Below are 26,024 nucleotides of genomic sequence, written 5' to 3'. Positions count from 1 at the left end.
TGCTGTGTAATCCATTAAAGTAAATGTAAATGTTACTAAGAAATGATCAGACAGGGGGGGCTTTCAGGGAATACTGTTAGGTCTTCAGTTTCTATGCCATATGTCAGGACAAGATCCAGAGTATGATTAAAGTGGTGGGTGGGCTCCTTTACATTTTGAGAGAAGCCAATTGAATCTAACAATAGATTAAATGCAGTGTTGAGGCTGTCATTCTCAGCATCTACATGGATGTTAAAATCACCCACTATAATGATTTTATCTGAACTGAGCACTAAATCAGATAAAAAGTCTGAGAAATCAGACAGAAACTCTGAGTAAGGACCAGGTGGACGATAGATAATAACAAATAAAACATGTTTTTGATTTTCCCAATTAGGATGGACAAGACTAAGAGTCAGGCTGTCAAAAGAATGAAAACTTTGTCTGGGTCTGTGATTAATTAATAAGCTGGAATTGAAGATTGCAGCTAATCCTCCTCCTCGACCTGTGCTTCGAGCATTCTGACAGTTACTGTGACTCGGGGGTGTTGATTCATTTAAACTAACATATTCATCCTGCTGTAACCAGGTTTCTGTAAGGCAGAATAAATCAATACGTTGATCAATTATTAAATCATTTACTAATAGGGACTTGGAAGAGAGAGACCTAATGTTTAACAATCCACATTTAATTGTTTTATTTTTTGGTGCAGTTGATGAAGCTGTATTATTTATTGTTTTTGAATTTTTATGTTTAAATAGCTTTTTGCTGATTTTAGCTTTGGTTTTTGGTGGTCTGGGAGCAGGCACCGACTCTATGGGGATGGGGTTTTGGGGGGGTGGCAGGAGGAGAGAAGCTGCAGAGAGGCGTGTAAGACTGCAACTCTGCTTCCTGGTCTCAACCCTGGGTCGTCAGTTTTTAGGAGGGTTAATAAATTTGGCCAGATTTCTAGAAATGAGAGCTGCTCCATCCAAAGTGGGATGGATGCCGTCTCTCCTAACAAGACCAGGTTTTCCCCAGAAACTTTGCCAATTATCTATGAAGCCCACGTCGTTTTTTGGACACCACTCAGACAGCCAGCGATTCAAGGAGAACATGCGGCTAAACATGTCGCTCCTGGTCTGATTGGGGAGGGGCCCAGAGAAAACTACAGAGTCCGACATCGTTCTTGCAAAGTTACACACCGAGTCAATATTAATTTTAGTGACCTCCGATTGGCGTAACCGGGTGTCATTACTGCCGACGTGAATAACGATCTTACCAAATCTACGATTAGCCTTAGCCAGCAGTTTCAAATTTCCATGAATGTCGCCTGCTCTGGCCCCTGGAAGACATTTGACTATGGTCGCCGGTGTCTCTAGCTTCACGTTTCTCAAAACAGAGTCGCCAATAACCAGAGTTTGTTCCTCGGCGGGTGTGTCGCCGAGTGGAGAAAAACGGTTAGAGACGTGAACAGGTTGGTGGTGTACCCGGGGCTTCTGCTTAGGACTACACTTCCTCCTCACCGTCACCCAGCTGGCCTGTTTTCCCTGCTGCTCGGGATCTGCTGGGGGGGAGCTAACGGCGGCTAAGCTGCCATGGTCCGCACAGACTACAGGGGCCTGGCTAGATGCAGGATTTTCCAGGGTGTGGAGCAGAGTCTCCAATTCACTGTGTAATACGTCTTCCAACAAAATGATGTATTCTCATAAATTTAGAATTAATCCATTAATAATAATACATAGGAGCAGGCATCGCTTTATGGAAGTCAGCATGGTGCCCCACCATCTTGAGTACACTGGCCTTTATGGATATCCACCTAGTCATGTTTTATGTATGTGGCTAGATGCTAGCCATTTTCAGTTTAGAAGAAGTTGAACAAACACTGGTTCGGTTAGTGCGTGTTCCACGGGAAGGTTTGGATAGTGTGAGGGTGAGGAAGATGATGCGATGTGGTATTCCCTGGTCATTTGTAGCTTTGAGATTTTCTGGGATTTATTGGAAAGAACTGTTGGAACTATTGGAAAGGCTTATTTTATTGTAACACTGGTTACATTAGCTTCAGAATAAACCAGCACTTTTCAGAATACCTGGAGCATCTGCTGTCTCAAAGTTGTATTAGTGGTGAGTGGAAATGTAATTGTAGCTGCTTCTAAATCTAATGTAGAACTTATTAAGATATTGTATATGTTCTACTTCAAATGTCAAAGGAACTCCATCTTCTCCAGTATGTTTTTCTGGGCCGAATGAAAATGATTTCAGATGTGATATGAAGCTTTTTGTGTAGACATGAAGAGAACTGAAGGCAGTTAAACTCACACAAACTCATCATTAGACATCAGAGAGGATCAGGTAGCTCTTTATTATTGTTTGTGGGAAAAAGAGTTGTTTGATCTAAAATGAAAGTAAACAAAAAAAACAAAACCAATACATGTGAGTTTCATTACAAATATAACATACACCCCGTATGTTACAAATCATTGTAATTAGCCTCAAACCTAACATCAGAAACTGCATGCATAGCTGCCAGATTTCACAAGTAAAGCCAATACAGGAGTGCTGTAAAGCTGCATTATTTCCTATGGCCTGTAGGGGCAACTCCTGCGGTCGCATCAAGACAGCTGGTGTGAAAATGGCTCTTGGCTTACTCAAGCTCCATAAACTTTTTCCTGATGAGTTTTTGGTCTCGATATCTTATTTGAAGCCTTATTGAGTACAGCATGATGCTAAAGTATGGTCCAGATAGTGTCCTTAGGGATGATAAAGCATGCTTTTTTTGGGGGGGGGGGGGGGGGGCTTTGACAGGTTGCTGCTGTAAGAGTATGCAGTGCCCCTTAGTTTCTCAGTTAGATTGCTCTGATATGGCTACTTTCATCTTTAATATACAGTCTATGACCCAAACTACATTTTACAGAGCAGGGACTGAGTCATTAGCACACCATGAAACCAAAGGAACTGTTACTTAAAGGTTACTCAGGCCAGATTAAACACACATCTGGGTAATCATTTCTCTCCTTTTTGTACTGTTCATAAATTTTAAAAAAAAATCTATGTTGGAACTGGAAAACACAAATGTCTTGAATATTTTAACAAAGCCAGTCTTAAAGGCTTCCACGCGTGTTTTACTGGTATGTTTTTAAGTTAGACTTCAGTGGTTAATAGTGCCAACATGTAAAACTAATAGAAAAGTAAGAAAATTGCTGTTTTGCTTATGACCGTGAACGAGAAGGAGCTTTATTTTGAAAACACTGGGCGGATGTAGTGGTTGGTGACGGTGAGTTGATGCTGGTGGAGGCAGAGCTGCAGTGCGGACAAACAGCCCGGAGCCGGAGAACCTGACACCCACAGACCGTCTCTGTCAGCCCACCCGGGTCATCCTCAGTCGGGTTCCGGGATCTGGTTTTGAACCGAGTTTGATTCCAGGACCGCATCCAGGAGCGGGCAGAGAGGACCAGTCCGCATCCTCCTCCTCCTCCTCAGCTGATGCAGCGGAGAATCGGAGGAGGATCCGGACACCAGCGTAGTTTTTAGCAGTGTTTCTGGACTCAGAGGGAGAAAAGGCTTTTCTTTTTTTTTAATCCTGGACTGGGTGCACCTTGGACCTGCGGCAGGTCTGCCCTGCACGGGACGGACCGGGTCTGGTTTCATATCAGGCACCTTTAGAGAAGACATCAATGCTGGTTTAATCCCGCGGAAGTCTGAGGCCCAAATTCTGGCCCCACTTCAGAGGAACGGTGGGTTTTCTGGACCAGGACGTTTTGTGCCGAAATAAAATCCCAGATGAAGATTCCCAAAAGGCGGAAAAGGAGCGGACGGTGCGCCAGGTAGGCCTGCTCCGGACTAGCTCTACCTCGGACCATAGAGAAATCATCCAGTGGGTGTGCGTGTCCCGCAGCGATGCGTTAACCGAAGTGAATTTATTGATCCATATCAGAGAGGTTTGATCATAATAATAGTAAGTTAGACCAGGACGGGCTGTGCCACTATAATTATATTTAATTCATAACTTGGGTCAGTCCACGCCAGATTTATTGATCAGCAGAATATGATGGCGCGCATGCGTACGGAGGACCCATGACTGTGCACTGCAGAGAGGAGATTCAGTGCAAGTGATGCAGAGGGAGAGAAAGGAGGGGTGGCGTTGGTGGGGTTTAAACCGAAGCGGAAGTGAGGCCTTCCTGCAGTGTTTTAGTCATTCGTCATTTCTACCTGAAGCTCACTTCGTGCTGTAGAGACCAAAGTTACCGAAGTGAGCTGAAATCATTTATTGTCTTTCATTTGGAAATAAGATATATTTGCCTAAAATGATGAAGATGTGTGATCGATGCATGAACGTTTGTGACAAACTTATTAATTCATGGTAAAGAACTAAAGTTGGATACCACAGAAAATAATCAACACGTTTTACAGAATCCTTAGAAATGACTAGCTTCATTAAACTGCATATTTATGTTCAGTAAACAATCACAAAGTAAAAACCATTAAACAAAAAAAAGGAACATGTCACTAAATCCGATCCTGAGCAGATCATCTTCGAGATGACAAACTCTGTAGAGCAGCAGAATATTAAACCTGTGTCAAATGATGCTTTCGGACACAATACAGTTGGAAATGGTTTGTTTTAAAAATAAAAAATGATAAAAGACAAATAATCACCAAAATTATCTTGAGATAGACAAATCTGCAAACTGAGACCATCAAGCAACCAAATGAGCTGATTTTCATAAACATTCCTCAGGCTTTGGTTTTTCATCCTGAAGTTACTTCACACATTTTAAAATTTATTTAAAAATTTTTAAATGTATTTATACATGATGTAATATATATATATATATATATATATATATATATATATATATATATATGTATGTGTGTGTGTGTGTGTGTGTGTGTGTGTACAATCGGTCTATTTTACAATACTTTTACTATTTTACAATAGTTGCCTTGTTATTTCTTTGAAGTGATAAAACTACATTTGGCTGAACGTTGTCATATACCTGTGTGTAGATGCTTCTGCAGTGCTGTGTGCTCACACTGAGCTGCTGTCTGATCTCAGTGAAGATGAAACTGTACTGTGATTTTGTTTATGTGATGTCAGATTCACCAAAATGCTTTAAGCTCATTTTAAAAAGTCAGAAACCTCCCTGAACCTGAACATTCAAAATGAGCTGCTGCTATCTTTGGGTTAGGGTTAGGCAGAGGGTTGGGGTTCGTTCCCTGCAGGTGCAAAGAACATTTCTCTCTGTAAGCTGGAGCTGTCAGCAGAATGGAGGTGCAGAAAGTTCAAAATGGATGAAGCTGTAGCAGCTTATTAGCTGTGTGCCATCATCAGGTTCTGTCACAGAGGACGGGATGATGTGGAGCTGATACAAACTCAAACAAACTTTATCAAAAAGCTCCTGATTGAAACGGCCACAACTACGAGGGTTGCTTATTCTGGAATAGAAGTGTGTCTGCAGCAGAACTGTAGTTCTTTTCCTTTATCGCTGTCTGTAGGTATGATTCCATGGTAAGAGTCTAAAAAGTGTTTCTCAGGTTTTAGTCTTTCAGGGGTGAAGGTTTCGTGCTGGAATTGGAGAATATGACCAGAACAAACAAAGTGCTTCGGGGTGGATGAATTCTCTCCTCCTTGCTCCCGCCATCGAGCAGCACGACTGTCTTTGGCGATGCGACCAGTAGGACGAACTTGAGGTGTTTTGGTGAATTTGGCAAAAGATCGACACAGTAAATTACTGCAGTTTTGCTCATGTTAGATTATTTTGCTTCCTGAGGTTCTCAAGGTTAACATGGTGTATATAGGCCCTTTGTGTCCTACCCCCCCCCCCCTCCCAACACCACCCCATGATGTTAGATCAGACAGCCTCAGTGGTTGCCGCTCTTCTCCCCTGGTTAACTGTGCCCTCTGTTCTGGCTTGTAGGCTAACACAGGAACAGGACGGGTTTTGTCCCGCTCAGGATTTATTGTAAACCTTAAGGTTTTCCGGGAGCTCAGAACTATGGTGAGCTCTGACCAACTTCATCAGATTCAAACTGGAATGATGCAAGCCCAGCTTCTGGCAGAGCACCCCCCCCCCCCCCCCCCCCCCCCACACACCCCACTCAGTAGCAGATTAATAGATTTGTAGGTGAAGAAGATGAGACTGAGGTTTAATGGCAGTGATCCAGTCTGCTGCTGCTAAAACACCAAAGTGCTGCTGCTGGACCTACTTCATACTGCAGTGCTGATTATCAGTGTTAATATGAATCTAATAGTTAAATTCTACAGAAAAAATTAAGGCATAAGACAATGTTATACAATATTGTATATATGAGATATAACACTCTTTGATAGTTTCCTACACAAAAAGATCTGAGAGACAAAATGATGGTTTAAGCTGTTCTAAATATCACATATGGTAATTTATGAGTTTAAGATAATCCAAACGATACCATAATGGACTAGAGTGAGACATACAACACAATACTATACAAATACTATACTACTGTATATTTTGTATCTGGTAATAACATGCCAGAGTACCAGACTTCATCACCCTACAGTAAGTTACACTATACTGCACTATATTTCGTATATTACCAAAATATATTCTGCTACACATTGTCTGTTGTAATCAGTACTGATATATTTTTACTAAGACACTATTATAATGAGACTATATTATCACAGTTCTGATTGGCCGCACTCTGCACTGTGCTTGCTGTTGTGTAAGAGTATTGCAGTGTATCCAGGGGGGCCGTGTGGTCCTGCCCTCTGCAGTGATTGACAGCTCAGCAGTCTGTTGAGGCCTGCAGCAGGTTTCCCTGCCTCTCCAGTGCTACAGTGACTCCCAGCTGCCTGGCCTCTGTTAACCAGAGCTGTATCACTGCAGGTGCAGAGAAGCTTCCTCCCCTCCTTCCCAGTCCGTCCAGTCCTCTATCAGAGCTGGTCTGACTGAAAACACAGCGGACACTCTCCTTTATCTGCAGTCCGCCTGAGCTCTGCATGCACTGATGATAGCCCGTGGCATTGCATGCAGAAAAGCATGGTTTGGGGACTGACATGCATCACTTTGAACTTAAGATTTCCCCTACGGATCCACTGAAAGCTGATAACCATTCATGGCCAGATATGCTGTATCAGAGCGGAGAAAAGCCCGAGTTGTGTTCAGTTTGAATGGCTGGAGAGCACTAAAGTAACGGGTGGATGTAGATGAATAACGTTTTTGGCAGTGACTGTGAGACCGATGGTCACCGAGCTGACAGTGTTTAACAGGCCAACCACATCCTGCACTCACTACTGTTAATGAACACTGTGCAGTAAACACTTATTAATGGTATTTATTTGCTTAGCTCAGACTTATCAGCTCTTGAGGCCGTTAACAATTAACCCAGCATCTAACAGCCCCTGGACTGCCCAGTCATTGCAGTGATCGCGGCATGGTTGAAGCTCAAACTGTATCAAACTGACCTCAGCAAACCAACTCTGTAGAGGTTAGTTTTCCCTGAGGTCTTTTTCTCAGGCAGCGCTCAATCCAAGGTCGTATTGTGCCCAACAAGCTCCTCCTCCTCCTGACCTTTTAAACTGTTGCTAACCATAAACCCAAACAGCTCCAGCTCACAGTCAGACACCTCAGTCTAACTGCCTCAATTATGGAGGTTGTTGGGAGCAGTATTTGACCTAGGAGTGTGCACTGCCTGCCACACAGTTCAGTTTCCCGAGGTCGCCTTCTGGCCAGTTTCTTCGATTAAAAAGGCTTTTTTGACCCAAACAACAAATCCTGTTATCAGCATCTGGAAGCTTCCAGTCAACGGGCTGAAAGGTGTCCTGTGTTGATAAAATAGCTTTTGATAGGATACATTTCAGTCTAGTAGAAGGAACACTCCATAACAGTATTGATTACCAATTACCAGTGCTGATCAGTGTTATTAATTCTTTATTTATACATTTCCTGCCTGACTGCATTATTCAAAAGAGTAGCTCAGCTACTGAAAAATACTCAGTTTCTTTTTTCTGCAGAGAACTCAGATCCTCATATTGATGCCACTCTCGTGAAATGTGAACCTACAACCAGCAGACGAGGCTTAGCTTAGCATAAAGACTGAAATGGTAGGAAACTGCTAGCTTTGCTTTATTCAGAGTAAAAAATATACAAATTACAGAACCTTGGGCATGATTTACACCAAAATGGGAACGTGAAAAGTTGCAGAGGTTTGCAGAGGATCATTTTTTGGCTCAGAGCAGGAAGATCCTGCAGTCCTCCGCTCACCTTCTCAAATGATGAATACTTTTTGGTTTTTTGTGTGAGTTAAACATAGAAGAGTACTTAACACATCTTTATGATGTGTATATATGTTCATCTTTTATTACCATCAGACACAGCCGGTCTAGCTGTTTATTACTTATTTTCAGCCTTTCAACTAAGCTAAGCTATGCTGAGCTAATGAGTTTGACGTGAGTGGTATCAGTGTGAGCTTTCAGCAGGAACGAGTGAGAGTGACAGTTTAAAGGAAGTGAACACGCGTTCCATCCTCGTGGTTATTGGTTCCAGTGGTTGATGGAAAGCAGCTTGTTCTCCAATGATGAGCACGAGCTGATGGCTGCTTCCTCTGCAGACATGATATTTGCTCCAGTTACTGCAAATACCATCACACCGCACCCCCACCCCAACTGCAACCCCCCACCCCCCTGCTGGCCTGTAGCCTGATCCAGCTGAAGAATGGCTTCTAATGGCAGCCAGCCATCTGTAATGCCTGTTCTTATACTGGACTACTGTGACTGTCCCATCAGAGAGCTGTGATTAGACTGGGAGCCTCCCAGTACCGAGGCAGTGTTTTTAATGTACTGACAGTCCTCTCTTGCTTTCCTGTCCTTCTCCTCTTCCTTTTTCTCCTCTCATCCTCCCATCTCACAGATAAATGGCTCTTTTAAGTTGGGAGCTGCTCGTGTTCTGTCTGGCTGGCAGATGCATTGCCTAGTCCCTGTTAACCAGGACAACGCCAACATGAACGGGACGTCCGAGCAGGCCGACATCCTGCCGCCGAACTGCATGGTCAAAGACCGATGGAAAGTGGTGAGTCGGGCAACGTCCCCACCCCCCAGTTCAGCCTACACATTCTGCAGTGATGCTTTCAAAAGCTTCATTTTGTATTTATACTTGCTTTTTAAAATAAACATGTTAAAATTTGAGTTCCTGGTTTTAACTGGTTTTATCAAAAACACGTTCCTGATCATTTTTAAATAATTTAAACTCTTTATTCATATAAAGACAACATATCAAGTGTTAAAAGTGAACATTTTTAGTAATTGTTTGGTTATTTTGTGTCTAAAATGGAGGAGGAGACTGGCTGATGTAGATTTTAAAGCAAAATGTTTCTCAGATCTTTCTCGATGTAGGATTTCAACCCCTCAGTAGTTCTCCGCCTCCTTTGTCTTTGTTTTTTAAACCAGTCGGCAACCTCTGGTCACTAGGAGAAATGTATACTCCCAGGCCAGCTGGTTGCTGGCCTTCACTGGGTCACGTTTTGGGTACTGCACCAAAAACCCTTTACAATCACTTTGGTTGCTAGCAGATTTTTGCGGTCTCCCATAGTTTGCATGGAAGCTGTAGTCTTGTCTCCAGATACTCGCTGGCTAACGCAGGTGAGCCGCAGGTGGAAATGGAGAACATTCGCCCTCAAATCTTGTGCTAAAACCGGCGCGTTTCACAAGGTGAAACTTTTACTCCAAAGAAGAGCAAATGGCCGGAGCCCCGTATACTTCTTTACAACCAATTTCATCCAGCAGCAGCGGCAGCATGCAAACTCATTCAGCTGCCCGCCAACCAGCTGAGGAATGTACATTTTCCCCTTGTTATCAGTGGTTGCCACGTAGGCCCAAATGACCTGTTCCAGTTTTAGCATTACACAACGTTTTTGATCTTTTGTTGCCCTCAACAGTGGATATGTAGTCATTGTATGTTTTTCATTCAAATCTATCTTTCAAATGTTGTGTCATTCACTCGTTTTGACACTTTACATACTGGCTTCCTGCTTCCTGGGAATCAGAGTTTTACATTTTTGCATTACAAATCTTTACGTCTCCTGTATGAATGTGAACTGTCTTCGACTGAAGCAGATACACAGTAAAGAAGAAGAAAACTTTCTTTACTTTTATCTTTTGTTTTTCCTCGCACTCAAAGTTAGTCCCTTCCTCATAAATCCATCCTTCCAGATCTAAAAATCTAAAATACCTGCATGAATTTGAGGACACTGATTAAAATAATATTTTCACAAATTGTTGTTTTGGCTGTTCTGCTTGTGTTATTAAGGGAAATGAAATTCAGTGTTAAAAAGATGAGATGCGGTCAAATCTGAAGAATCCTCCATGGTTTTAAAACCACTTTCATCTCCGCTCATCAGCCTCATGTTCATTTAAATGAACTAAAATTTAAACCAGTGAAGAAGAAAAACAAAAACCAACTTTTTATTTTCTGCTTGAGCTTCGTTTGGTTTCTGAAGTACATGGTTACATAACGTAGCTCCTGTCTCAGCCAGTCTCTGCAGGCTGTTTGCACTTCACTGATCAATTACTGTCTCCACTGAGCTGCAGAGACCCAACACATCATAAACTAAAGACAGAAAAGAATGAGAGATGATAATAAAATAAATAAAGTCAGAGGGATGTAGAGAAAATGAAGAAGAAGGAAGCTTTAAAGTTTCCTTGAGTGCAGCAGTTTCAGTGTGTTGTTGAATTTTTACTTCGGTGGTACTCCTGTAAGATTTCTGCATCCTGTGTTCCAGCTGAAGAAGATTGGTGGGGGTGGGTTTGGGGAGATCTATGAGGCCTTGGACCTGCTTACGCGGGAAAATGTGGCCCTGAAGGTGGAGTCAGCCCAGCAGCCCAAGCAGGTGCTGAAGATGGAGGTGGCAGTGCTGAAGAAGCTGCAGGGTAAGATAAATACATAAATACACATCTGCCTATCTGTTGTTATGGTTACTGTGCCTGCAGCTTCAGCATCCTCTGTGTTGTCCTCGGTGCAAACAGAGTGCAGAATAGAAGAACAGCTGTGGTTTCTGTTTTGTTGTTCTGTTAGAAGAAGAACTTTTAACTTTACTAACTGATACGTTCTGTGTTTATGTTTCACATATTACAGGATTCGTGGTCAGCATGGCAAAAACAAACATCCAACTGCTCCACATACTGAATTTAATGCTAAAGATAGACACTAATGAAGATTATGTAACTGAATCATGGGACAGTGACATGCCTGTGTTGTCAGGGCAGCGTGTGATTGGCTGATTTGGCAATAATCAGAGCAGCCTCCACTGAGTCACAGCTGCTCGAGTTTGCATCGTCAGCTAATTGATCGACTGCTTACGGGCCGACAGTCACCGTCCACCTCCTCGAATCGCATTTCAGACTGCAGAGACTTTCTCTGCGGGGTTTGATGTGTCATTCTGGGGTTTAGGGGTTTTGGGTGAGCAGGCAGGCAGCGGCATGGGTTTGACTCTGACCCGCAGCCCTTTGCTGTGGGTCTTCCCCTGCTCTCTCCCACATTCCTGTCTGGTCTTCAGTGCTTCACTATCCAATGAAGGCAAAAATACCCCAAAACGATGTGTCGCTCCGAGTGAAATAACATTCTGTCCAAATTCAGTTTTATTTTCACGTCTCCTTCTGAACTGTAAATGCTACTTTTTAAAATCCTGCCAGTATAAATATGTTAACTATTGTAAATGCATGGCCTTAATGCAAGAAGAACAGCATGAATTATGTTTTATCTTTTGCAGAAACGTTTATAATACATCCTTATTTCCACCTGCAGCAATTCTACATTTGAGTCCAGTTTGTCTCAGTTTGTTGAATCCATCCACAGCAGTGTGTGTGTGCGCGCGTGTGTGTGTGTGCGCGTGTGTGTGTCTGTGTGTGCTGTTCACTTTTCCTGTTATTGTACTTTCACAATAAATATCATTTTCTATTGTTCATTAAAAAATGGTCATAAAAATCTTAATTAGACCAACTTTTAGTTCTAATTAATGAGTGTATCATCATGATCACTGAGGGGGAATCACTGTGGCCAGTAGCACATTTATAATGAAATCATTGTATGTGTGCAATGTAATGTATTTATTTACAATTGTAAAGAAATAAGCAGGTTTAACGATGTTTTTGATCCATCAGCGTTCGGATTTCATTGCAGAGCCGTTTGATTGTAAAGCTTTACTGAACCTTTCATGAGTTTTTAGTAAATTAGCTTTTACCATCAAACCATGTTGGCAGGTTTTCCTGCTCAGACTCATTATCCAGTTACAGTAAAAATTTAAGCGATTCATATACACATACAAATCACAGAAATCAATAAGACTGTTTAAATGTGGACTGCATACTGGTGTATTTGCTATCTGAGTGAGTAATCGGAGAAGCACACATGAAAATGACCAATAAGTCTGAATAATATAAGCATATTGAAACATAAAGCTGATGAATTTGAATATGTGCTTTGCAGTATGCTAAATAAAGCAGTCTTTCTAAATGTAATCAGTTTAGTAGGACAGACTGAGGACAGTTTATAGTGTGGCAGCATTACGAGAGTGTTCACTGACCTCCTCTCTTTCTTTTCTTTTCCAGGTAAAAACCATGTCTGTAAGTTTATTGGCTGTGGGAGAAATGACAAATTCAACTATGTAGTCATGCAGCTTCAGGTCAGTCCCTGTATGGATGCATGTAAGTCTTTTATTGTGACGTGTAACAGCACACAGTGAGATGTAACATACTAAGGTGGATTATTTCTTTAGCAGTTTCAGCTGTGAGGAAGTACACTGATGGGAAACATTCACAGGAACAGCAGAAATAAAACTGTAACTCTGTAAAATGCTGTCATGTTGAGACAAAGTGGCTTTTCTGATTTCACTATTTCTCCACATTTACTGACGTCATTGCTACGTGTTGCTACCTGGTTGACTGCTGTCTGTTTGTCGTCTATCTAATTTGGTTTGGTCATACCTTCTCTTGTTCATATAACTTAATAACATATCATGCCTGTTAGGATTCTTCTGCTTTGTGGATTCCACCTTTGGCTGCTGCCTATTCTTACACCATAAATACAGGCAGATTCCACCTCAGAGACCCAGCACCATCAGCTGTTACCAGCCGCTCACCTTTCCTTCTGGCTGCTCTGAATGTGTTCGACTGAAAATAGCCCAACTGGAAAGTCAGACTTCCACCCTCTACCAAATCCAGAACAATGAACTCCTGCTGGACTCCTTGGCTGCAAAGAACTCCTACAATCCAGACAACACCGTGCTTCCATGGCTCAGGCTCTCAGCAAGCACATATCTTGAGCCAACCACGGTCGCCTCCATCCATGATGAGGACCTGTGTCCAAGGCTCCAAGCCGAGCCCAAAGTGCGGACCTGTTCCACGCCAGCTCCTTCGGGACCCTGGATTGTCATTCAGGGGGAGAAGAGACATGGAGGAAAATCCCCCCACACTACACCATCAAGATTAACAGGTTTGAGGTGTTAGGGAACTGTCCATTGGTGGTCCAGGACCCACAGCCAACCCTGCACCAGAGCCAACCATCCGTACCGCCGGCCGAAGTCCCAGGCGCTGTGCCCACCAGCCAGTGAGAGTCCCCAGTACTCCACCTTGAGGCCAACGAGCTTGGAGCCCACAAGACTTCAGACAGGGCAGGTGACATCCCTCATTACTGGTGACTCAATAATTAGAAAAATTAAACAAGCTCAACTATAATCCGCTGTTTTCAACTGGAGCTCTGAACGCCTGCTTTGCTGGGTGACTGGGGCTACTCAGCAGGGCCCACTGCTGATTCCAGAGGCTGAAGGCGGGGCCTGGCTGTCCTCAACATGGGACCAGGTACAGGTGCAGGGACAGGAGCAGAGACCGGCTGTACTCAGGCAAGAGGAGGCCTCAGGTGGAGCAACAGTCTCTGAGAAGGCAGTGAAGCACAAACAGCCTTTGCTGGGGGCACAGTTAGCTGGGTTACCTGCACAGGTGCATGATAAACATTTTCTAAGAAAGCACACCCAGAATCATTATCAGTCTTAGAATGTGCTAGTTCAGGAACACCATACCCAGTTTCAGGATCTCTGATAGGGCGAGCACAGAGGCACGATCAGCAGTTTCTGAGCTGGAAATACCATTGGTGATCTTTGAGCATGTAACAAAGTGTTAGAAGGAACTGACTGTGGAACATTTGCTTGATAAACACAGTCTGAGTGGACGCCCCACTCAGGGGGCACTGTGGCACTGTGGAAGTCCATGGAGGTTCAAACAAAAACTCAGTGTTTTATGGTGGAGAGTACTCATTGTTAGCGTTAGGTGACTCAAAAACACAAAACTCTGCTTTATCCATAACTAGCTCAGGAACACCAGACATTGTCTTACAGTCAACAGGCTTAAAACATAATCTTAACTGCAGCTGGTTTAGTGGTACACTTAATAGTCTTTAATCTTTGGAGACTGCACACAAAAGTCTCTGTTATAATTTCTTTTGACTTAGAGACAGAAAAGTTCTGGAGACTCAGCATCTGTGGACTCTGATGGAGCTACTGACTCTGGTGGTGGTGAGAAACACTGAAGACAAGAACTTTGCTTTCTCTGGTTAGAGGAAGCCTGTGAAACCGGGCCGGTTAATGCCTCCCATGGGCTGAGTGGCGATGTTGAGGCAGAGGAGCTGGGCAGAGAGGAGTAGGTAAATCCCAGGAACCGGGCATACAATTCCTCCAGAGTAAGGCCTCAGGTTCCAGGCTCATAATTACTCCTCCACTGCCAAGAGTCCCTCTTCCTCAAGCAAGGCGTAGGTTGTAGCTGTGGAGAGGAGCTGGTGAGTGGAGAGGCTGGAGAGTGAGCAGTCAGCAACAGGCAGAACCCACCCACTCTCACCTCTGGAAACTCAGGTGCAGGAGAAGCAGTCTGCAAGAATGTCTGGTTACTGGGCTGCTGTGGCCATGAGAGAGATAAATGGAGAGCCCCAGGACTCTATCTACCCACGGGAGCCAGGCAAGTCCCTTTGAAGAGCGGCTAGTATTCCGAGCCATGGCTTCCGCCTTCCAGTCTCTCTCAGGTAAAAGGTAAGAACAGTCCGCTGGGTTCTTTGTGTTCACATCGTTCTGTCATATCACGGCATTGTAGCAGGCAGAACCCAAACAGTGGAATCCTGAGAGAATGTAAGTATGGGGCAGATTTATTAAGGAACCTCTACATCAAAAATATGAACAAAGGTGTCAGCTGAATGGGAGACATGCTACTATGAAGGACGACGTGACAAAGAAGGACAATAAATACAACCACAGGATAACAAGGGGAAGGGAAACAGGTGGAAACACAGCTGGGAATAATTAACCACAAAGGACGAGACCAGGGAAGTAAAACTAAATACCAAATGCACAAGACAGGAGACTAGCAAAATAAAACAGGAAGTTACAAAGAATTATATACAAATAAACTATGACCAAGAACAGAACTCAGATAAGTAAACTAAGAAGGCCTGAGGATATAAATAAAGAAAACCAACCAGGAATTACTATGAAATGTATAAAACTCAAAACTGCAAAAGCCACAGTAACTAAGAATCAAACAGTGACCTTTAATGATTGTGATGATGATCAATAGATGCTCCGTTAACTGTAGTTTTACTGACTGTAGTTTTGAACATTGCACCCATAGGGGTGGTGGGATTGCTTTTTTATATAAATATGGAACTGTTTTTATTGTAAATCCTCATCATTTGACAATAAGTTCATTATGCTGGCCTTTCCTGAGACTGCTCTGAGACTGAGCACCCTGCACCCATCTGTGCTCCCAGGATGTGGTGACCTGGGCCCAGGCCGTACCTGCACCCGATTCTGTTCCCAGGCCAGGGGCAGTCAGGCACCAGCCTCAGCTGCAGCCTCCGGATTGGGCAGCAGGTCCTGTGCAGTTTCAGCCTTTGGAGACGACTGCAAGTCCTCCTGAGCAGCCAGTGCATTTGAGCCAGAGCTGCCGCTGGCCTGGTTGTCAGAGGAGTTAGCTAAGAGACCTCCTGCACAGCCCCAGTCATTGAGAGAGATGGCTGCGAGTCCTGTGCAACCCTAGTGTTCTGTGCAACCTGTGAATCCTGAGTGTCCTATGCCTGAGCTGCTGGAGCCAGCTGAGCAGCTCCAGTCACCTGAGCATCCTGGGCAGCCAGAGCAACCTGAATCAGAGCTGCAGTGTCCCAAGAGCCAGAGTCCGGAAACCGATTCCATAGGTTCTGTTCCTCCTGAGAGTCCTTAACCCATCCCTGAGTTCAGAAGACTGATGCCGCTGGTGTCTGAGGTGCCTTGTCGTCATTGATGCCAGAATCCGGAGGGGCTCCTTCGTTTCTGCCGGCTTCCAGAGCGGACCACCTGAGGTGCTTCATCACCTTCACGGTTGTTAGCCTCCTGCAAAGCCTCCTGAGGTGTCACGTCACCTCCACCACTGGCCATGCAGCCGGTCCCCAGAGTGTCTCGGGCTCCACTGCTTTATTTAGTTTGCTTTGGTTTATTATATTGAGCTGTTATCACTGCCTTCGGGCATTGAACACCTATGTGTTTTTTTTTGTTTTCCTCTTCTTTGTGAAGCACATTGAGTTTGCATGTAATGAAATGTGCTACATATATAAAATTGCCATTTGTGTAACTACCAAATGTAAATGTGGTATTAAAACAAGTGAAAGGTTTACCTGCTGGAGAGCGATTCCAATGAAATAATATCACCTTTGCTTTGAGTGTTCAACATTTGCTACTTTGACTTCTTGCAGTGTAACTAGAAGAAAAACATGATTTTGAGTCTAATTTAATGACATCCTAGCCAGAATGCGAACATTAGGATTTACTGGTGCTGTGTTTAGGTGACATAGATTTGATGTAAATTATGGATTAACAGTGTGGAACAGTTAAAGAAAAGTGCAGGTTTATTTAACCTGGAGGATTTCCCGTTAATGTGGCCTTTGTGACTCATGGCTAACTTTGCTTTTTCTACCTTCTTTATAAATTAGCTTATATAGCAGCAACAAGCTTTTTGAAACCTGATTTTTCCCAAATGTTTTTTTTTACTAAACGTAAACACAGAAATGACCTACCTGTGTCTGTTACCCAGGGTCGTAATCTGGCTGACCTGCGGAGGAGTCAGCCCAGAGGAACCTTCACCATGAGCACCACCCTGCGTCTCGGGAAGCAGATCCTGGAGTCCATCGAAGCCATCCACTCAGTGGGCTTCCTGCACCGCGACATCAAACCGGTATGATTCAAAGGACTCCTCTCTGCCACATCGTGGTTTTCCTGTGTGAACTCCCGAGTTCAAAAATCATTTTATTGATTTTGTCAAAAATGGTAATGAACACTTTTCCCCCTAAACCAGAGGTCCCCAACCCCCGGGCCGTGGACCGGTACCGGGCCGTGGGACATTTGGTACCGGGCCGCACATAAAGAATAAATAACTTAAATTATTTCCGTTTTACTTATTATCTGCGCCTAAACTATATTTTATTTTGAAAAATGGGCGGATTCGCTCCGTTACTTCCCTCCATGACTTCCTCTTGACGTGTCAAGACGTTTCTGCTCACATGATACGTCACCGCTAAAATTAAACCCAGAAGCTTCAGGCCTGTCTAACGAAATCGGTTGGTTGACCTACATAACGCTTCTTTAAATTTTTGAGTGCTCAACAAGAGTAGAAAAGCGCTATGTAAGAACTAGTCCATTTACCATTTTTATTTATCAACACCGGGGATAGCAGTGAGGTAGACCCAGCCATCAAACTGACTCTCCAGCGCTTGACACCGCGGCTCTGCAGCCACGCTCCATGTGAAATCGGCCGAACCCAGTCAAACCAGAAGCCAGCAAAAATGAGTATCAGAGAAACAAGCTCAGGGGGCTTACACTGATTCAGTGTTATGGTGAGTTGTATTTTTCATGCGCTTTATACAGTAAAAATCACCTAAGTCGAAGTCGCATAAATCGGGTTTTCGCTCTAGTTGGATGGCATCTGCAGGTCCTGATTTTTCCTAACATTAATTCCAATAAAATCATCACATAAATCCGTCGGATATTCACCTACCTCGGATGAAAAATCTGGTCCCATTGTAATAAATTTCCAGTTAAATGTGATCGCATAAACTGGATGAGTTTAGCGCTAAAACCCTCCTCAGCTCCTGTCCGCCCACTTCCATGCATCGGCTCGTTCATGCACAACTACACACACACTAACAACGCCTGGAAATTGTTTTAGTGTTTATATCAGTTCATTTCACCGGGGACAATCGTGGCAAGTGTAAGCTACAAACTTGCACTTACGAGTAAAATTTCAGATTTTAAAATTTGCAGAAGCAAATTCATAGATGAAGCAGAAGCCATTGCAGCGAAATTCGATAATAGACCCCAAACTGGGCCATTTGAATCCGACTGAGGTGATTTCTACTGTATTTGTTTTTGCGGTGTATCTTATTTTGAAGGCATGTTTTACCATGGCTCTAACAGCTGACCAGGGAGCGCTGTGGGCAGAGAGCCTGTTATTCATGTTGAGGCGGGATGTTACGAGAACGCTGCTGATAGAGTTGCATACGAATACAAAGTGGATTCCCGTTTTTTATTATTATACGTAGAAAATATCACACTTGGTTATGGTCGTATCATTTATTTTGACGTATTTATTCGCCACACTTTAAAAGCCGGTCCGTGGAAATATTTTCTAACACTAAACCGGTCCGCGGCTCAAAAAAGGTTGGGGACCACTGCCCTAAACCATAGTTGTCTGCAGGTTCAACCCTTTATGATCTATAATAGAACAAGTCCACCATACTACATCTGTACATTTATATATGCTGTAGTACCATTTTGTGGAATATTTCAACTGACTATACATCAATAGAATCAAAGCCCTAATTTTACTAATATGTATGAAAGAAATCCAAATTATTGCTCTATCAAATGTGGTTGGAATTTGACCAGCATTTAAAGACAGTTACACAATTGGGAGCACCATAAGTTTCTGTAATACCAGCAGGGGAGGGGAGTGGTGGCCTAGGAGAGAAGAAGAGGGTTCATCACTGAGAGGACGCTGGTTCGAATCCTTGGGCTGGCATCACTGTGGGTCCCTGATCAAGGCCCTTACCCGCCCAGGTTGCTCCCCGGGCGCCCTCTGGCTGCCCCCTGCTCCACATTGTGCTGTGTGTGCTACATACTCCATGTGTGATGGGTTAAATACAGACTGAATCTCACTGTGTGTATATGTATGTGACAAATAAAGCTCTTTCTTTTTCTTTCTAATCAAGTGTCTGTAGTTTGGTAACAATTTGATAAAAGCAGTAGAAAAAGCTGACCTCCAGTTTCTCCATTCAGCACATCTGCTGGTTTCACACTTCAGACCTTTAGATGATGTAAAGAGCAATGCGAGCCAATAAAACAATGACCTAGCAGGAGGATGCTGAGAGGATTTGGGAGCACAGGGATGAATAGATTTGCATGTAAATGAGCAGAGCTGGAACAAAAGCTGGAGGACAAATGATGAGTGGAGAGGATCAGGAAACCTCTGCTCTGCCTGAGCAGCTGGTTTCACCAGAATAATGATTCATACCTGAATATCATCAGGTTCAGGTCTGACTCCACTGCTAAAAATAAGTAAAGTAATAATCATTTAAAAGTAAAACATGGCCTTATAAACAGGAAACTTCTCAATATTTGAGTGCTTTACAAAGAAAACTGAAAAGCTCTTCTTTACAGCACTGAGTGTAATGAGTTGTACTTTATTTATCCACGATTTTGAAAATTATTTTGTTACAGCAGTTAAAACTATTAAATAATAATAATAATAATAATAATAATAATAATAATAATAATAATAATAATAATAATAATAATAATAATGATGGTAAGAACAGTTTCTTGTATCTGGCCTTGTGGCCACAGAGCCACATCAGTGTGTTAGAGAAGTCAGTGGTCTAATTAGTGGTCTAATGGGGTCTTCCCTCCCTGCCCTCCTCCCTGCCCTCATCCCTGCCCTCCACCCTGCCCTCCTCCCTGCCCTCATCCCTGCCCTCCACCCTGCCCTCCACCCTGCCCTCATCCCTGCCCTCATCCCTGCCCTCCACCCTGCCCTCCACCCTGCCCTCCACCCTGCCCTCATCCCTGCCCTCCTCCCTGCCCTCATCCCTGCCCTCCACCCTGCCCTCCTCCCTGTCCTCCACCCTGCCCTCCACCCTGCCCTCCTCCCTGCCCTCCACCCTGCCCTCCTCCCTGCCCTCCTCCCTGCCCTCCACCCTGTCCTCCTGCCTGCCCTCCACCCTGTCCTCCTGCCTGTCCTCCACCCTGCCCTCCACCCTGCCCTCCTCCCTGCCCTCCTCCCCGCCCTCCACCCCGCCCTCCTCCCCGCCCTCCACCCCGCCCTCCTCCCTGCCCTCCTCCCTGCCCTCCTGCCTGCCCTCCACCCTGTCCTCCTGCCTGCCCTCCTCCCTGCCCTCCTCCCTGCCCTCCTGCCTGCCCTCCACCCTGCCCTCCTCCCTGCCCTCCACCCTGCCCTCCACCCTGCCCTCCTCCCTGCCCTCCTCCCTGCCCTCCACCCCGCCCTCCTCCCCGCCCTCCACCCCGCCCTCCTCTGTCAACCACTGTAGAATCATCGGAGGATTTCTGTAGGCAGCATGACTTGAACTTAAAGTCTGAGGTGAACAAGGTGAACAGGATGTGATAGGACAGCACTGTGTGGAGCTCAGACAGAGCACTGCTCAGTCTCACATCCTAGTAATGCATTTCACAGTAACACGGTTACTGTAATCACATTATATTTGTCTGTGAAACGATTAGAAAGTTGTAATTACACTGTACCAAATTCAGTTCATGTCACTTCAGTTGACATTATACTTACAGCTGTGTTGTGCATACGTGTGCTTCATTTATCTCTGTGATCATAGTGGGAAAAACTGTAACACAACCTGCATTTTTATGCTGGAGAACAAAAACAGGCAGTAAAGAATTTTTCTTTCATAGACTCTTCAGATACTTTGTGTGCAGATGCTTCTGGCTCAGCAATGGAGGATAAAGTTCAGTATTTCCCTCTGAAATGTGATGAAGCACTAATATAATTATGTGGTGACTCATGTTTTGTTTCTGCAGTCAAACTTTGCAATGGGACGGCTCCCCTCCACCTACAGGAAATGCTACATGCTGGACTTTGGTCTGGCGAGGCAGTACACCAACACGACAGGAGAGGTCCGGCCGGTAAGACACTTTCAGTCTGTGACTCCAAAGCAGCCCAGACGCTGAAGCTGGAGCTCATCTTTATTCAAACTAACAAACTTCATCTGCTACTTTTTGTTGTTTATCTGTTTTTTTGTTATTGTCAAAAGGGTGGATGTTTGATTTGACTCATATAGAGGAACATTCCTGCAGACTATTGAATATTGGGAAAATAAAAAAAATCATCAGAATTAGGACATCAAGTTTTATAACGATGCTTCTCTTTATTATTTAAGAACTAATACTCCAAACCTGATTAAATCCTGACTTCATACTAAAATGTATATTTTGATTTTCAAATTAGGTCCTTTAAATTAAGTAAAAGTCAAATATGAACTTTCAGATCAGGCAGTGAATAATATTTCATCAAGGTCATATTTATGATGTTCAACTGTAATTTTGGCCTTAAAATTTAATTTAATTTAATTTAATTTTTCTTTGTTTTTCTTGAATCGTGTTCCACACACATATGATGTTTATCATAATTCATAAATGCAAATCTGTGTTATAGCAGATTCTGAATTTTCAGTTCTGACCATCAGGGGTTACATTTTTTTAACTTCATCTCTAAAGTAGCCTTTCGGCAGACGGGTGACCTGTCCAGGTTTACCCTGCCTTTCACCCTCTGGTGGCTCCGCCCCCACCCCCACCCCCACCACCCCGAATCGGATAAGTGGAAGAAAATGGATGGATGTGATTTCTAAAGCTTCATATTTTTGTGTATTGTCTCATTACAGCTTTTTAATTTCATTTCTTTGCAGAAGACTGGTCTTCCACACGCAGCACATCGTTTCCTTTATGATAAAAGCCAAACACACTCCGGCAGACAGAAGGGTGTGTTTGCTGCACTGCAGTACGTTAGCACGGCACTTCCTGTATTGTTAGTCTGTCCTGTACAATATCAGAGTAATGAGTCATGGCGATCAATAACAAATCTCAGAGATTCAGATGATTTTTGATATAATCTGACAGAAATCACCTGAGCGGCTGTTAGAGAGCCCGAAGCTGATGAAGGATTACAGTCTGATCGGCTCTGCTGGTATTTGTAGTTTCAGATGATCAGACTGAGCTGCTGCTGTTAGACTCTCGTTTATTTTCACTGAACTCGGCTATTTTTAGATCAGTGAGTACGTGAGCTGCTTCCATTTACTGTCAGCCTCCCTTCCTCTCCTCCCCTTTCATTTTCTCTCCTCTCCTCATCCTCTTTCTCCTCCACCTGTTCCCCTCCATATCCTCCCTCCTTTCCTTCTCTCCTCTTCTCTCACTCCTTTCCTTCTCTCCTCTCCTTCTCCTGTAATGTTCCTTTTGTTGCAGCAGTGAGATGAATATTTGATGCTATAACATGCGTCACTGGGTGAGAGACCTTAGCCCCCAGCCTCTCTCCTCATCCACTCATAGACTATTCTCTCTCTCTCTCTCTCTCTTGCTCTACAGCTGAAACAGCTTCAGTCTACTCACCCCCCCCACACACACACAGACTCTATATCTTGCTGCCTTCCTCCTCTTATTTCCCCATCACCCTCTCTCTCATCCCTCCATCATCTGTTACATAGAGGGACAAAGACGAACTCCTCTGAGCTTCTGCTGATCATATCTGTATGCTTTCTGTTGTTTTTAGCAACAACAGCGTTCTCTGCAGCAGAACTGGTGATGTGTCTGACATGTGTAGGTTGGTGCTTTCCCTGCGTTTGATCCAGTTTCTTTAACACAGAGCTTTAATGCACAGTGTCAGGATGAAGCTGGAGGAAAATCCAAGACTTTCCTCTGCAGATGCAGAAAAACATCCAGTGATTGTGAGCTCAGCTCTCAGCACAGCTCTGGCATCATGTTTCTGTCATCTGTTAACCATCACTGTGTTTGAACAGCCGTTAGCTGAGTGGATCATCATTTAGCTTATGGCTAACTGTAGCAGCAGTATCAGCAGTGTTCATGTTGCATTATTACCAACTACAGCACATAAAGCAGAGTTTATTGGGGTGGTGGAAATTAGGAAAATATACCTAATATAAAATATACTTAATACCATCTTAAGATGATATTGTTAATTGAGAGGATCACAGTCTTTGCAGACATTAAAACTTGGATCTTGGTGATCAGGCCTTGGTTTGCTGTGCTGGACATTTATTTTGCACCTTTATTAAATCATCACAGGCTTTGTGGGGCAGTTAAAGCTTCTGTTTAAGTTTAAGCTTTCTTGATGATGCTCTAAATAAGTCGGTTTAATGTCAGATCCACTCAGCTGAGGCGTTACAGTCTGTGCAGTACACAGTAATATAGACGAAGTCAATACCTGATCTGAGACAGACGTGAAAGGACCAGAAAGGACTTGTGTGATTCAGTTCTCACTGGTTACACTTAACAATACTAACTTTATTTTTCAAGTCTGGCACAGTCAGTATTTGGACACTAAAGGTCAGGAAATGAAGTGCACTGCAGAGCAAACATGAAGTGATGGAGACTGCCTGTCCAGCTGTTCTGGGATCAGCCCACTCTCTGATGTGAAGACGTGCAGTGCTGGGAAAAAGCACCTGTCCCCTTCCTGATTGCGATAATAAATGTTTTTAAATGATGACTTTGTTTGTTAGGGGAAGAAGCTATCCAAACCTACCTGCCCTGTGTGAAAAAGTAACTGTGATTAACCACATTTTTGGAAAGCTGAGTTCAACTTCTCACCCAGGCCTGATTACTGCCAGCAACAGCAACAGATCACGCCATGATCGAAATACACTCAGGAACAGATGAGAAATAAAGTCAGTGACATCTATCAGTCTGGAGAGAGTTAAAAAGTTATTTCTAAGGCTTTGGAACCCCAGAGGACCATGATGAGAGCCGTTATCCACAGACAACCTGCAACAGTGGGGACCTTCCCAGGAGCAGCCGACCTACCAAAGTTACTCTAAGAGCATCGAGGACTCATCCAGGAGGTCACAGAAGAACCAAGAACAACCTCTAAAGAACTGCAGGCCTCATTTGGCTCAGCTAAGGTCAGAGTTCATGATTCAACAGTAATAAAGAGACTGGACAAAATCCATGGGAGAGCTCCAAGGAGAAAACCACTGCTGACCAACAAGAACGCAAAGGCTCATCTCACATCTGCCAACAAACATCTGGATGATCCCTGAGACTTCTGGGAAAATATTCTGTGGACAGAAGCTGAACTTTCTGGAAGGTTTGAGTCCCGTTACATCTGCAGAAACTAACACAGGGTTTCATTAAAGAACATCAGACCAACAGTCAGACGTGGTGGTGGTAGTGTGATGGTCTGGGGCTGCTGTGCTGTCATTGATGGAACCATGAATTCTGTTCTACCAGAAGATCCTCAAGGAGAACGCCTGCCCATCAGTTCATGTCCTGAAGCTCACTTGGGTTATGCAGCAGGACAAAGATCCGAATGACCCGATGACCTCCAGTGTGGCTGATTTGAAACAGTTCCTCCACAGTGCTGTGAAAGACTCACTGATACTTATCACAAATGCTTGACTGCAGTTCTTGCTGCCAAGGGCGGTTTGGATAGATTTTTTTCTCTTAATAAATGAAATCATAATTTTAAAAACTGGATTTTGTATTTACTCGGGTTATCTTTGTCTAATATTAAAATGGCTTGATGAAACGTGAAATCAGGAAGAGGGCAGATACTTTTTCACAGCACTGTAGCTGTTCTGAAGGACTGTGCTGATGAACGGGTTATATGGATATAAACATGAAAGTTTGATTCCACGTTCATTTAAAAATGACTAAACTCTGAGGTTAATCGCACAGCTTTTTCTTTTTCTCCTCAGAAGTATTAAAAGAAGTTTGATTGTGTTTATTTTTTCATAATGCTGTTTAGCATCAAAAAGATTAAATTTAAATAACACTTTAAAATAAACTTGTGGTTCTGGATTCTCTTACATTTGTAAGAAACAATGTTTCAGGTTTAAATTTTAAACCTTTGATTGATTTATTGAGAAAATAACCAAACGATAAACCATATAAATATGTTTTAATGTGGACAGTTGGGATTTCCTGAGCACTGTACAGAGAAAAGGTGTCGTAGCTGGAATAATTCACTGAGTGGGGGTTTGTATGATGTTTGCTGTGTATCGATCACCAGTCATTTATGTTCCGTTTGTTGAGTTTTCTTATCAGTTGACTCTGAATTTTTTCACCTTTTATGTTTCAGTGTTGTTTTTGTTTTTCTTACAGTTCCTTTGGACTTATGATTTTGACGTGCATGCCTCCTGTTTCTCCATCATCTCCATGGTTACCCAGGGATGTGAGTGGTTTCTATAGCGACAAAGGGGTCACAGTGGCATTGAAAGCCAAGCACCAACGTGAAAGCTGACTGAAAAAGAGAAGGCGCAAACATGACATCATGTCTGCTAAGAGTTTCTCTAAAATCCGCATTTAAAAATAGCCGTGATCATAAAATAGCACCTGGAACTCTGAATGACATCACAGAGATTTTATGTGTTAAACTGCAGATTCGTTACTCGTGTTCACCTTCATCGAGGAGCTCGCGTCTTCGGTACGTGTGTGCGTATCGTTGTGTAAACAGCTCACAAAGTTTTGAATGAATTCTGATGGAACCTTGTGGGGGTGCAGAGTGGGGTCATGGTAACAAGCCATTAAACTTAGCCTCACACCCACCGAGACCTTCAAGGTCAACTTCATCATTTATGGGCCCAAAACTGACAAAAACTTAGAAACTATTATTATGGTGTGATATACCATAAAGATTTCAAATATGGCACATTTGACCTCTGACCTCTCCTTCAAGGTCAATAGATTGATGTGAAGGTCACAGTGATGATAACACTGCAAAGAGCTGTTTAAACTTTGTTACTGCTGACTGTACTGACAGCATTCGGGCGTATAGG

The 26,024-nt window shown here is 43.5% G+C and overlaps 1 protein-coding gene across 2 annotated transcripts in view; it reads left to right on the top strand.

Moving 5' to 3' along the window:
* Positions 1–26,024, top strand: part of ttbk1a (tau tubulin kinase 1a) — a 73,823-nt gene that overhangs the window by 5,176 nt on the left and 42,623 nt on the right. The window contains exons 1-6 of one of the 2 annotated variants that reach the window (XM_030737827.1): positions 3,288–3,782; positions 8,850–9,008; positions 10,717–10,864; positions 12,542–12,615; positions 17,036–17,176; positions 21,043–21,147. In XM_030737827.1, the coding sequence (XP_030593687.1) occupies positions 8,901–9,008; positions 10,717–10,864; positions 12,542–12,615; positions 17,036–17,176; positions 21,043–21,147 (576 nt within the window). In that variant the 5' untranslated portion in view covers positions 3,288–3,782; positions 8,850–8,900. Of the gene's footprint in view, positions 1–3,287; positions 3,783–8,849; positions 9,009–10,716; positions 10,865–12,541; positions 12,616–17,035; positions 17,177–21,042; positions 21,148–26,024 lie in introns of those variants that run through there. The other variant, XM_030737837.1, reaches the window with a different exon arrangement.

Source organism: Archocentrus centrarchus, chromosome 1 (genome assembly GCF_007364275.1).
Source record: "Archocentrus centrarchus isolate MPI-CPG fArcCen1 chromosome 1, fArcCen1, whole genome shotgun sequence".
Classification (NCBI taxonomy): Eukaryota; Metazoa; Chordata; class Actinopteri; order Cichliformes; family Cichlidae; genus Archocentrus; species Archocentrus centrarchus.
This window is presented reverse-complemented; position numbering and strand designations above follow the sequence as displayed.